Source organism: Fukomys damarensis, unplaced genomic scaffold, assembly GCF_012274545.1.
Source record: "Fukomys damarensis isolate Sample0158 unplaced genomic scaffold, DMR_v1.0_HiC HiC_scaffold_4, whole genome shotgun sequence".
In the NCBI taxonomy this organism is placed as follows: Eukaryota; Metazoa; Chordata; class Mammalia; order Rodentia; family Bathyergidae; genus Fukomys; species Fukomys damarensis.
Genome location: NW_022900916.1, coordinates 60410880 through 60425794, shown reverse-complemented (window position 1 = coordinate 60425794; position 14915 = coordinate 60410880). Strand labels below are relative to the sequence as shown.

General features: G+C 38.2%; 1 protein-coding gene across 10 annotated transcripts in view; it reads right to left on the bottom strand.

The window, feature by feature from the left end:
- Window positions 1-14899, bottom strand: part of Sgce (sarcoglycan epsilon) — a 69972-nt gene extending 55073 nt beyond the window's left edge. For 2 of the 10 annotated variants that reach the window (XM_010603439.2, XM_019204422.2), the window contains exon 1: window positions 14663-14899. In XM_010603439.2, coding sequence (XP_010601741.1) covers window positions 14663-14771 — 109 coding nt within the window. In that variant the 5' untranslated portion in view covers window positions 14772-14899. Of the gene's footprint in view, window positions 1-6113; window positions 6134-14662 lie in introns of those variants that run through there. The other 8 variants (XM_010603432.2, XM_010603438.3, XM_010603433.2 and 5 more) reach the window with 6 other exon arrangements.
- Between the last annotated feature and the right edge of the window lie 16 nt (window positions 14900-14915).

Here is a 14915-nt window from a genome sequence, read left to right as displayed (position 1 = left end):
TTTTTTTTCTTTTTTTTTGGGGGGGGGGGGGGAGTTACCGGGGATTGGACTTGGGTCCTTGCACTTGTGAAGCAGGCAGTGGAATCACTGAGCTAAATCCCTGGCCCCCCCTTTATTTCCAGTGCAGTTTCTTAAAGATAATATGTCCCTAGGTAGCATATACTAGGGCCTCATGTGCAAAGTGATCTAGAGCACACATATTCTAGAACGTATATATCGACCAATTCATCTATCCTGTTTCTCTTCATCCAAACTGCCAATCTTTCTGCTAACTCCCCAATTTTCCATCCTTACCTTCCAGATTTGATACATTTGGCTACCAGTTTTTGTTTTTACGATATTAGCTCTCTACCTCATTCTTCCTTCCTTTGAGTATATTAGGAAAGTTCCATCTGGGTTCAGTACAGCCTCTGAATCCACTAGGCTCTACCTCAAAGAACTGTCTTAGCTCCTAGAGAATAAGAAAGCGTGCACAAAAAGCAGGGCAGACAGTAACACAGAAGAACATGTTAATTAACCCACTTGTAGATCAAAGGCAGAGGATGATTCAGCGAGGAAAGGAGAAAGACATGGTCAGAGAGTCGATACGTCTGGAGTGTCACGTCAAAGTCGAGGGTCAGGGATGTCAAGAAGGACCGCACAATCAACACCCCCGCTTACTGCCCCCCAAATTAAAAAGGACACAGATGATGAGGGCTTAGAAAAGACTGCAAGTTTGGAAAAGTGAGAAGTTACTGGTGACTCCTTGAAAATGGAGTTCCAATACAGTGGTGAGAGTAGAAGTCAAATTACAAAGGTCAAGATGTGGATGTTGCAAATACAGTTCATCTTTTCAAGAATGCTGGGCAGGACAGGGAAGCAGAGAGATCGAAGGACATGCTGAGGAGGAGGACAGAAGGAGGAAATTTTGATTTTTTTTTTTTTAATACTTAGAAGCCAAGGAAAAGACGTGAAAGGAAGGACAGAGACTAAAGTTAAAGAAAAGGGTCCTTATTGATGGGACCAAAAAAAAAAAAACAAAAAAACAATGGAACGGAGAGGACAGAAAATGCATCATGAGTGAGAAAGGACAAGATAGAAGAACAGCAAGGTTGATGTCAAAGAAGCTCCCCACTTCCACTAACCAGAGATGAAGTACATATTCCCGTCTCAAACTAAATTTTGAGTAAAAATTTGAATGTAAACTTCTGAGAAATATCAAGTACCCCTCTAAAATGAAAAATAAATGCATTTCAAAGCCCAGGTTAACACATAAGCAAACAAACAAAACTTCAGGTGATTATTTCAGTGATAATGGGAAGGCAAATCAATACCCTAGCACCCAAAGAAATAAGGTCCTAAACTGGTATTCAATTTTCTAAACTACAAAAACTTATGTATACCATCTATAGTACTGAATGACCAATCTTATGAATGACTTGACTAATAAATGGTTGATTTGTTTAATAACCAAAATTATGTACTTTTAAATCTAGATGAAAATTACAGTAGGTATTTCCTAATAATTTAAGCTAAAACATGAGAAATGTTAATAATGTTTTATGGCACAATACTTTTTTCCCAGGAGTCTCATCACTAGGTTCTAAAAGTAATATGCTAGTTATTTATGAATCACCTCGCCAATTCCTGAAAAATACATATTTGCCTGTACCCCCCAAAATACATAATAAATATACGTGCATTCATGACTCCACCACAGAGAGCTCAGGTAGGTGGGTTATGCAGTATCACTGAGTGATTCTTATACACAACTATGAGCTTTAGAAGACTGAGAAAAGACCTGCAGAGCCCAAAAGAATATGAAATATTTGACTGACTTATATATACTAAAGAAGGCTGATCTGTGAACTCAAAACACCCACCCTCCCTCTTTCCAACTGGTTTGCACATATAGCTGACTTGCAAAAACATGCAAGTCACTGCTGGACAGTGGAAAGTCCAAGCCAGAAAGACAATAAACAGGTGGCCAAGTTCTGGTCCATGATTTTCCAAGGAACAATTTACATGTGGATCTAAGGATCAACATTTACAGTTAATTACTTCACACCACTAGATCCTGACCAAGATACACTCATACATGTCATCTAATTCAATCCTGATGAAACTAGAGAATCTATTATCATGTTTGGAGCTTATAAGGGCTTAACTGTGAGGCAAAATTGTGTAAATACTGAAAAGAAGCAGACACTCTCTTGAATGGCCCACTTCCCTGTGTACTGAGTAGTTATCACAAAGAAAGAATGCACCAAGGACAAAACAGATCCTCTTTTGTTCTTTCCCTTGTTCTGGCATAGCAGTTCTCAGACCATGTTTTGCATAAGAATTATTGTTCAGACCCATATATACAAAACTACACCTATTGTATGTTATGGGTAACAGAGGAATTACTAGGGCAACTTTAAATCTACAGAATCTTTTCTCACACTCTTCCTTTTAGAACTTGACTAACATTCTTAAGATTTAAGGTCACTGCGTGTCCTTGGCTAGTGAACTAATATGTAATTGCTCATTTTTTTCAGGTCCCATATAAGGACAGTCAGGTTGGCTTTTATAGGATTTAAAAAGCGAATCTGATTGGTATCTCAATTGTTTCAAAAAAAGGCTAAGTAAAATAGTTTAAACACATCTCCATAGATTTTGCTCTATTTTAAAGACAGTGTGGCTTTGAGCATATCCATTTTTTATAAGTTCACACTGGTCCATATAAAGTCTGATTTTTGACTACAGAAAACTGAAGCTGTATACATTTAAATAAAAAAATAACTTTTTTATGGCTCTACTCTTCAGGCAATATCATTGAAGGCAAGACACAATGCCACACGTAATGCAGCTGCTTAAACATTCAAATCCTATATTTGTGAGAGAAATCTCAGGAACATGAAAATAACTATTTTTAATTGAGTGTCCAAGAAAATGGGTGTACTCAACTAAATTTCTGAACAGAAAATGACTGTAACCTGTACACTGACAAGTAGAGTGTACTCCCTGGAAAGGTATTTTGTTGATTTATTTTCATTAGAAAAGGACCGACACATTTTTTTTCCTGTGAGAATAAATTTCCTTAACATGGAAAAGTGCGACTCGATTTTTGAATTGTTTTTCATATGCACAATATTTCATGATTAAATTGGATGTGTCGGGACTTGTAGAAATTGGTTCTTGGACTAACAAAGAAAGTGGACAAGACTCAGAAATCTTAAAAGAAAGAGAGAGAACTCCACTGTGTTCACCAGGTTTGTGATATTCTCTGCCACAGTTATTCCTGGGTTTAAATTTGGGCTTAATTTACAAATACAAAAGCAAAGAATATCATTCATTCTGCATCTGCCTAGCCCAAAGTAAGACAACAGTCATACAAACTGACTGGGATGCCACTGTACAAAGATATAACTACTGTTCAATGCTTCTCTTCCAAAATAATCAAAGTCTGAATTAATCTAAAGGTAGCTGACATGCCCTCAAGTTCTCTAGAAACCACATAGCTCTGAAAGTTTTAGTCTTAAGATTCTGTGATTCATTTTGAGTCTCGTAGTGGTCCGATTCCATTTTACCTGGCCTGGAGCAAACTGTCTCTGAGAAGATGTTACTTCTTCCCAAGACTGAGTAATTTGTAGACTAGGGGAAGATGGGCTTGCTATTTAATAAAAGCAATCGAAAAGCTCTGAATAGCGACTGATTGCTGATGAACTAATCAGAATGTCAAGGGATAGAAATAATAAATAATAACTTTCCCGGACTTCACTTGTTCAAGTAAACAGCCAGACATGCCAAAGGAAATTTAATCTGATTAACACACTTACCTTAGAGCCACAATGTCAAGCCTGTCTTTGTCCACCGATTGGCCTCCTTGCATATTCCAGTCTCAGGGGAATCAGAATTCCAGTCTCTAGAAGTTGGGTATGTAGCTCACATTCCCCAAATACCCCACCCAGAGCGCCCCCACAAAGTAGCTGAGTTGGTTTTTTTCTTCCTCTCCTTTATGCGATTCTTAACGCTTTTAAAATTGCTTCCTACATGAAAATTATTTTCATATGCTTTCTACAAACAAAGTTAACCATTAGTTCTTATCATTAGCTATTATATTTTGCATGCTAAGTATAAGTAACCACAGCAAGGGTTCTACACATACTAACTCATTTCATCCTTAACCTAAACTATGAGAAATATTAGTATTAGCTCCATTTTACGATGAAGGGGCTTAGGAAATTATGAAACTTATCATTGGTCATATGTTAATTAAGTGGCAGAGTTGGATTTTTAATCCATTTGTGGCTGACCACATAGTCTACACCATACACACAGAAATTCTACCTTCAAATAGTTAAATAAAAAAGCAATAGGAAAACCATATATTTTTATGTAATTTGAAATATTATTATTATGACTGGTGTCATCTTCAACTTATTTTTCTCTCTAGAAATAATAAATTGCCCCTGACTAGTGAATTACAAATGGCTGGCAACAAGGCAATGCCACTGCTATGCAGGAGAAATTAACCCCATGCACAGTGTGCCCCAAAACAAAAGCCAAACAACAATTCACTGAGAGAAAAAGAATGAAAATGTTAGTGAGAACTTACAGGGGGAAAACGGATTTGCTGAAAATTCTCCACCACAACCTCTGCAAGAGACCCCTAGAAGTGTACTAGCAAGACTAAATCAAGAACACCAGAAGATGTACCCTCCAAGCTGTGTCACAACAGAAAAGCCAGGCAGGGTACAAATAGAAGCAATTATTTCATACCACTGAAAATTATTTGAATGTTATAATATTTTAGTACAAACTGAAAGGCTAGGTAAGAAATAAAGTGAAATAAAATTGGAGTACAGAAAGGCAGTGTTAATATTTGAATAGACAGAAACAGAGTGTCTGCTTCAGATTCCAGCTCCTGTCCGTTGGGCAAGATGTTCCGTGTCTCTATGCCTGAGCTTCCGTACCTGATAGGAATAGTGTAGGACCTATTTACAGAGGCACTGTGAGTATTAAATAAGACGATATACTAAAAACCTTTGGAAGAGTACTTAGCATATAATATATTCTCAAAACATATAACCATTTTTATTTTACACTTACTTTTCAACTAATTTGAAGAAAAACTTGAACTTCTTTTAATGTGATTTAAAAAAAATAAACCTTCAAATGCAAAAAAAAAAAAAAATATTACTACCGCTGGCATTATACGGCACTCCTATTTTTTCCATGACCATGACACATTAAAAATGGTATTTCAATGGCAGAATGGACTAAACGCTGGGGGCTGCTGGGGTACCACCAGCGGCCCTGCAGCTCTAATCAGACCAGACTGCACTGTGTGGCCACCCACAGGGCTAAGAAGACAGCACCCCAGAGAGTCCTTCCCAGCACCAACTTGCAGACCAGCTGAGAGCTATGGTCTAACCCTTCTGAAGAAAGCCAGATATAATGAGAAATGCACTTAATTGACATCATCCTCCTTGACACTTATAAAATCTGAGGTATTTATTGAAAAAAAAGTAATCCAACAAAAGCAAAAAAAAAAATGCCTTTTGCAGAAGATTCAACTTTGTACTAAAGATAAAGCAAAAGTAGGTGGAAAATTAAATATCCAATATAAGAAGTGCTGGTTTGACAGAATAATTAATAAATCCAATAGTTACTGAGGAAGGTCACATTTCTCTAAGTACTTTTTGCTACTTTGTTCAAATAGCCTGTGAAGAAAAGTTTGAGTGTCGCCTTCTAGAAAGAGTACTATCACAGAAACACCAGATGAAAAAGCAGCGCCAGGGGGACCTTTAACAGTGGGGTATATAACACGCGCAGTAGTTCCCACATCATTACAGTTTAATGTGCTCATCTGCAAAATGCAGGACCACTCTAAAATTAATAGAATTAGCGAATGGCAGAACACAACACCGGAAGCACCGGAAAATCAAGTGTAATGGTGCAATCTAGTAGGAAAGGATCAAAAGGCAAAGTGTACCTACAAGTTACTGGGGTAGGGAAGCAAAGCTGCAGGAAAAAATTCTGCTCAACGTAAAAATACAATAATGCTTACATGATCTTTCCAATTAAGAAATCTCTAAAAGAGAAACATTCTCATATTGTGCGTTTGCTTTAAATTGTCATCAACTTACTCATTACGGAAGCCATACATTCTATCCGTGACAGCATTTCAACAGTACAACCTGAAAGTTAGAAATTATAAAAGTTCTCTTGAGTTCCCACTGCTACTGCACCGCTTCCACTGCCTAGGACATGCACACTTGATACTGTTTCATCCTTTTGCACTCAATGTATACGCGACGTGTATTTGTCCATACAAACACCCTCATACGATGCTCTTTTTTGAGCAATGTGAATCATACTTTTCTCACTTAGAATTATCTTGAACCTGTTTATATAATAACACATTAAGCTTGCATAGCTCTCTGTTGTGTGCTTCAAACATCATCTATGTGCTATCACCTTGAACTCAGCCTGACCAGACCAGGACTTGTGATCTTTCTTCTACAATCTAACCCTCTTCCAGCATCATTAGACCGTGAACGGGTTATACATACCCTCACGCAAATGACAGAAATCCCCAAATTATCCTTAACATCTCACCCTGACCAACTCTTCCCCAATTTAATCCAACAGCTTCTTTTGTCAATTTTATCCTCTACAAATATCACTCCTATTTTCACTGTCCTGTCATCCCCAGAGTCCACAACATCACGGCGTGAATCCTGGAATACTGCTGCCTTCTAACGGTCAGCGAGGATCTATTCAGACCCTGCAATCTTGTCTTTACAAAGCAGCTAAAGTATGCTTTTTGAAATGCAAATCTGATATTGTCCTGCTTAAACCCTCCCGAAGATTTCCTGTTGGTCTTAGTGTAAAGAAGAAACTCTCTAAACTGGTTTGCCAGGACCGTAAGATTTGCTCCCTCACAAGTCTCTGTTTCGTACTGCACTTGCCCTGCTCTTTCTGCACCAGCCTTCCTGGACTCCTCTCAGTACTTTCTATTCCATATGCGTTCTCTGGACCCCCCGCAGAGCTCTTATTTTTGTTTTTTTGGTCTCAGATATGCATTCCCCCATCACATCACTCGCACTTATTCAGCCTTCATTCCTGACTACTTCCCCCTAAATCTGGACAAATCCTCTATTCAGATATTCTAGTAATATTTGTCGAACTTAGCATAAGAGCACTATTATACGTGTGAACATTTGATTAATCTTCACAAAGATTAATCTTGAATAAATTATTTCATTAATCTTCATTAACCGCACTAGGACCAAAAGTTCTGCGATGTCCAAGACCATGCAGTCCTCACCATCTAACGCAGTGTCTCAAAATCATGCAACACTCCAGAGCCCGGAGAGCTCAACGTTCCAAAAGAGAGAGAGAGAGAGAGAGAGAGAGGGAGAGGGAGAAAAGAATTACTAATTTATAAGGATAACCAAGTTTTTTTATTATTATCAATATTAAAGTAAACAGCCTTATCTTTCACTGGGGTATCTGTAAGTTAAACTTCTAAAAGGAAAAATAATAATGCTAGACAAAAAAATAACGTATATTTCAGGCTCTGATAGCATACAGCAACCTGATCTGTTTCCATCTCTACTACACTATTCTTTGATTAGAATCAACTGGGCAACTATCAGAAAATGAAAGATGTTACACTGATTAAATATTTCATAGGACAGAAAAGCTCAGGTCGCTCTACCTTATAGTAGGAAACACTAATGTGCTATAGAGGAAAACCCAAAAACTTTGAGGCTCATTTTTTCTTCTCCATTCAGCAGTAAAGAGCAGCTATATTTCCAGGACTATTGGTGAAGAAATAGAGAACTAAAACATTTCACTTTAACTTCTATAGGAAAACTAACTGTGGTTTCTTCTTTCAAATTGGCAGTGAACCCCAAATCTCCATAATAATCAAAGTGGTGCCTGGATGAATAAGTGAAAAGCTAAAGAACAGGAAAGAACTACACAGAAGCTGCCTAACTCCTAAACATTTTTTAAATGAGCGGCTTCATTTATCAGAAAAGAAAGTCTGTCCTTCGATGTCACAACAGATGCCGCAGCGATTCCCGTGGTACAGGCTGCCAAAGATCCATTCTAAAAATCTGATTAGTCGAAGCTAATTAGACAGAAAGTGAAATGTGCTAAAGATGAGTGATTTATAAATAATACAACGCATTTAAACCACTATTGTATACATATCACATGAAGAGTGTTAGAGGAAAAATTCTACCGGAGTGACCAAGGAAGGGAGAACTTTAGCTTTTACTAACATATTCATGTTTCTGGGAATATAATAATAATAATCATGCCAGTAACCAATATTTTGACACTACCAACTTGTTTCCCGAGATAACGTCTATAAATTTCAAGATTCAAAAAAATGGGGTCATTACTTCCCCAGCAGAAGAGCGAGCACGGCATCCAAGAAATTGCTCACAGAAGCCCACATACCAGGTGAATGGTTGTAAAGCCAGAGCCTCACCTGTGAGCAGGTCTTGAAAATATGAGCTCAACCAAAGAATACTTGTGGCATCTCAAACAACAGGGAAGCGAGCTATCACCAGTTGTTCTGTGCAGGGCTACAATCCCTCAAAAGTACACAGCACTTTTTACACGAAATAGAATAAAAGGAGAAGAAAGTCTTTCAACATTTAAAAGTACACTTCTCATGGTTAGAGTGACAGTGACTGTTTCTGACCTAATCACTGCAGTAGAAGAGAAAATTCCGAGTGTACAGGAGTGAAAGCAGCATGCAAAAGTTGGTTAGAAAAGACGAGAGAATCGTCTCTCCTCTCTTCACTTCTCTCATGAGTGTACCCATCCTATGCAGGGCTCCAGGGCATGAAAATGGTAAACAGTTTCTAAGGAGTTAGAAATACTGCACTAAAGAGAGGTCCAGAAGGCCAGCTCTACATCTCTGCAAATTCACTTTGAGCAGTTGCATTTTCAAAGTTAAATGTGGCAATCAGAATAAACAATCAACGGGCAAATGGATAAACAAGCACAAAAGATCTGCCCAAGATTGAGAACATGCTAGGGGCAGGGAGGTCAGAAACTAGGCTAACCTGACAGAGAGTGAATATAGGCAGGCATAGAAGCTACTTATGATAGGAAGGTTTCATTTTGCTATTGAAACCCAAAAATTGTAACTGTTAAGTATTGCAAAGAGAGAAAGTACAAGGGGGTCGGGTCAGTTACTGAAGGAACAGCTATCCTGTACTTCCCCCTAGGGAAGAGGCAGCTGAGGGCTAAGTTGTCCCAGGCTGGCTGCAAGCATCTTGCCTGCTCCCTGGTGAGCCCTGGACACTCCAGCATCTGCCTGAAAAGCCTGCTTCAAGAGAGGAGAAACACCAGAAAAGAGTAACTCTCGGAAGCAAGCTAAAACCGGGGCACTGTGCAAGGGGGGAAAAAAAATCTTGTATTTTCTTCTCAGATCTTCTTGTTTGAAATGGAATGAGAGACAGAGGAGACAACGTGTTAAATTACCCTGTTGGGGCTATTTTCAAAAGATTAACTTGCAAAGCAAAGGTCCATTCTTTTAAAACAATTTATGAGAAAAAAAAAAATAAGAATGTTTCCATCACAAGTATCTATGTCTACTACACTAAAATGTTACCATGGCCTTCAAATTAAATGTTGCAAAAACGGTGACTATTTCTGCTATCTTAAAAGACTACAACAAGTTGATTTTTGTGTTCAGCTGCACTGTCTTGGGTTGAAATCTATCTGTACCTTTCACCCACTGATGCTGGTTTTGCTTTCCCAAGCAAACAGAAGGGAGTTCATGTCTAACTTTTACTCTGTTGAAGCTAAACACTTTCAGACCCTTTGAGGATACCTCCTAGGACAGAACCATTAGACCGCTCACCATCCCTAGGTTGTCCTGGAAGTTGTCTAATTTGTCAGTGTCTCTCTTCAAATGTGTCAGGTAGAAATGGACAAAATCCTACAGATGGGGTGATTAGAGCAAGGTACTATTAATTTTTGTGATATATGGACACTATACTCTTACCAGAATTTAATTCATTTTTTTTTTTTAGCCACATCCTGCTGTTGGTTCGTATTAACCTTTTTCCTAAAGGACTGCCACCATACAACATACCTCCTTCCCTTCACACCAACGAATTATGATGCATTTACTGCATAAAGTATCTTTTTGCTTTCAGCATAGCATTGCACCCTTTTTAAAGTGTTTACAACTAAATTACATTATCTATTTGCAACAGTTATGCCCTGTCCAGTCATCCATGAATTTTAAATCAAGCCTCCTAGATGTTCTGCAAAATAATTCATGCAAATGTTAAAAGAAGAGAACACCCAGGGGCAAAGGCTTGTGACCCTGTTAGGGTTACTCCCTAACTGCAACCCAGTAACTCAGGCCTGATCAGCACTGGCTCCAGCCCTCTCTGCTCACATAGCAATCCTGCTAATTGCTCTCCGTGCTATTTCACACCCAAGAGCAGCCTGCAGCCTTGAAAAATGCTTCCCTGAGAGCAATATTCACTTATCTTTCAAAACAAAGCATAAAAGGTCTACACATATTAAAATAATAGTAATATTAAAATATGCATGTGCACGGAGCAAAGCCCAGAATGGAAGAATCATTGAAAATGTTTGTTCTAGTGTCAGGCTGTGGAGATGGGGGGGGGTGTTGTCTTTGTTTTAATTCCATTCTTTAATATAGTTACATTGTTTTAAAAAATAAAATACTAAGAATTATATAGAGAGAATTTCAGCTCAAAAGCAATCTGTGTGAAATAGCTTTAAAAGCATTGAGACTATCTGTTGCTACCACCTGAAAACTACGTAGAAAAACAGGCATTTGAAATGACTTGTTGATACCTAGAAATGCTGGGTTCTGTTTTTCTTTAAATTTTGCACTGCTGGTTTAGATTTCATGTTTCTGGAAATTGGGGAGACAACAGATTGGAGAACTGGATCCTAACAATTAGATAATGTCTGGATTGTGTGTGTGTGTTTGTGTGTGTGTGTGTGTCTATCTGTCTGTCTATCTGCCTGCCTGCCTGTCTCTGTTGCAAAGCTTAGAAAAGTATGAAAAGAGTCATCATGCTACAAATTTATGAAGCTTCGGAGTGAAACAATGCAAAGTGTAAAGTCTCTCCTTCCAGCCCAGGAATCTCTAACAGACATGAACCCATGTCATTTACAGTAAGAGTAGGAAGTAGGATAAATGATAGAATATGAATTTAGGTGTCGAGAACAGAAATATGAAAAGATAAGTTGTTTGTTTTTTAAGGAGCAAGTAGCATAAGTGCGGACAACTAGTAGAAAAGCAAAGCAAAGTGGCTAGTTATTTTGGAGAAAATGTGATCTGTAAATACCATGCTTATCAAAGTCATAAACAATCTGAATTCTTGGCCTCAGAATTTTTTAACAAGCCAGGATTTCCTCACTGCTCCAGTATTTTCCTTAAAGGGTGACTTTCATCAATGGAAAGCTAGTGCTAGAAACTAGATCGGTTTATCTTTACCTCTTTGTGGTTATCTCTAACTAGTTTTTATGGTGCTGTGCCTTGCTATTTTCCATGTCTTTGAGACAAGCAAAAATTCCACTTCGCTTAGAAATACAACTTGCAACCATACTAGAAGTTATACTAGATATAATTTATAATTTATAATTTCCAGTTACAATTTGACAACTAAAAATGCTACTGAGTTTAGAAATATATTTGTCCACTATACTAGAAATTAAAAAAAAATCCAGGTAGCAAACGAGCAGGTTCATAGATCCATACATAGCATAGTGTCATTAAAAATGTATAAAATGTCCAAAAAAAGTCGTTATTATATGACACACGAAAATTCTAGTTTGCTTCAAAACACAATTTCACTCCAGTGTAACTTAACCTAAATACATGAAGTAAATCAACAACTCTATAGATATGTGGCAAATTGTTATAAAACAGGTAAAATGTCTAAATAGAAAATCTAGTTATTATTTGACAATCTCACTTTGTTTTCAAATACAATTTTCCACCATAGTAGCAGTTAAAATTATAGGTGGTATAGTAACAGCTTTATAGATCCAAAGGAAACTCTTATAAAAATGGATAAAATATCCAAATACAAAGCTCAACTATTATTTAGTAAAATAAATAATCTTTTGCCTTGCATTTAACCTTGTATAAAATGGGTAGGAAACAGTCAACAACAGGAAATAACACCAGAATTCACTGAGATATTAAATGTTAAAATAGTATTTAAAGCTCCTCTACGTTGATGTAAGTGGGTCTTTTATTGGGTTTTTGAAGTTTTTGTTGTTGTTGTAATATCTAAAGTATTAATGTTATCTGTTATTTTAAATATTGTTTTATTGTTTTACATAACAAGGAAGTTTTACATAAACTACCTATTGACAGTGCTTTTTCCCTTAGAAAATTATATTTCTAAGCAAAATGAAAATTTCTATATAGAGAGGAATATTTTATAACAATAAAATGTACCAGAATGATAACTATGTGTGCATTACAACAGTGAGAGCAGAGGAAATTCTATTCTGTTTTCTAAATTTAAAAATATAGGTACTAAGGTTGTTCATTTGAAATTTTAAGTAGAAAAATTAAATTAATGGTTTATCCTTTAAAGAAAACTGCAAATGTAATATTATTTTATATTTAAAAGCTATTTAGGAAGCAAGAGGAAAATTAACTTGATCCTGTATTTAATTTTTGAAAAGTATACCTATGACCTTTAAAAAAATGTATTCTTTAGATTCCTATGTAAGAATGCAGAAAGTCTGAAAAAGAACACTCAAATATTTATGGACATTATTGCATGGTTGAGGAGGTTACGGGGCTCTGGATTTAGATTTTTCTCCCCCTGTATTTTAAGACAATGATATGAATTGCTTTCACAGTGCAAAGCTACTAACAATGCCTTCTTTATTTTTTTTACCCCTCAAATTCTGGGTAACATTTTGAAATGAAAAAAATCGAACTGTTTCAAACTTCAAAAGTCTTGGATAATTTTTAAACTTGAATTTTCTTTACTTTTCATCTATACTAGTTTTTAATCTCATTGTTTTTAGAAAAAAGTTCTATCTATTAACAACTAGGTAAAATAACTGTACATTAAAAATACAACTGCTAAGTATTTGACAGTCTAGCAGTCACCAGTCTACCAAATATATGAAATTCTGGAATTATTGTATCTTGCAGAGAAGGGTAAACACACATAGATTAAATTAGGAGACACTTTATTTTAAAACGTATATTGTGTTCACCCAACTTCCGGGAAAAATGTCTTTCATTGCTGCAAATATATACATTTCATTCATATTTCCGATGGTCAAGATTTTATTTCTAATAAAAAGTAAGGTCTCAATAAATGAACTGATTTTACTCATTTCCAGGAAGGGTTGCTTTTCAAGCGTGGTCTCTTCCAGTTTTTCACGTACAATGGGCCAAATTATCGTTTATCCTCTAAGTATAAAATAAGTTGTAGCAATATTAAGTGAAGTATACTCAATTTTAGCCTTCAAAGACGAATACATTTTATCTGTTTCCGAAATCTAACTCAGTTGTAGACAATTTGATGTTCCCTTTTAAACTTCTCTCACTAAGATTAGCAACAGATTGTCAGTTTTCTTAGCGCCTAACATTTTGAGGAGATTACGAGGGAATCCGTGTTAAGGTTTTATTTATCATCTTCCTTATTCGTATTTTGGGGCTTTGTAACTAAGTATAATTTTTCCTAACGTAAAATACATAGATGTTTATGTGTATAAATTCTCACAAATATGGGGGCAAAAACCTTGCCAACGCACTTCAAAGGGTTCGTGCATTTACTGCAACTAAAATGCATTCATTCACCCTACAAGAGCTAGCAAAATGTAATGTTGCAGAGAAGGCGAGCACTACGTAAACCTCGTAGTCACCATCAAAAATTCGTGGCTGGGAGCCTTTAGAGCTCCTCAAGCAAGCTGGAAGCATCCTCAGCTGTTTTCCATTGGTTTTGCTTTCTCAAAACAACACCCTTGTTGGGGCAATCGCTGATGTTAGCAGCGTCTCCGGCCCCTAGCCGGGTTGACCCTGACCTGAACGCCCTGCTTGACTTAAACATGATTCCGCTTCCCCGGTCCATAAAACCTAAGGAAAACAGGATTTCCTCCACGGAGAAACGCGCTTGAGAAGAAGAAAGAATCAGGTCTTTTTTAAATGTCACATTTTAATCTCCCGTCTCGATAAGATTCAAGAAAAGGAGAAAAATGTGTTTGTGTAGACAAGGACGCTGATTGACAACCGTTCCCCTTGGCAGGCATCTGGGCCAAGGAGCCTTAAGCGCGGGGTAATGCGCCCCACCCTGGAAAAAAAAACGGGGATCGCCCCCCAGGTTGTTGCTGCTGGGATCGAATGAAATCCCCCAAGGGGGCTGGGCGTGGGGAACGGGTGCCAGAGATGAAATTTTTGCGCCCGCTAAACAGGGAGGGGCCCACAGGGGCGCGGAGAAAATTAAGAGTCCAGGGGTCAAGCCTGGGGAGGGCTCAGAGGAGCTGGGATGTGGGGTGCGGGGTGTCCTGGAGGAGGGGGTGCAGTGGAGCACCAAGAGGGGCTAGCGCCCCAAGGGCGCGCCTGGGTAACCGAACCGGGTGGGGGAGGGGAGGCGGCGGCCTGGAGGCCCCCGGACCTCCACGTCGCGCGCAGGCCACTAACCTGTCAGTAAGAATGTGCCAGTGGTCGCGGGGCTCATCCTTCGTGTCCCCCGACCCTGCCTCGTCCAAGCACAGGGGTCTCCCAGCTCCCACCACCGGGGCAATTGCATTCTCGGCCTGACTAGGCCGGCTGTCCTCGAGTCTCCCCTCCCCTCCTTTTCTTCTTTCCTCCCAGCTTGGCCGGTTCAACCTCAGCATCCAGCAACCCCCCTTCTCGATCCCTCGCTCCCTCTAGCGGCGGGCCCGTGCAGCGT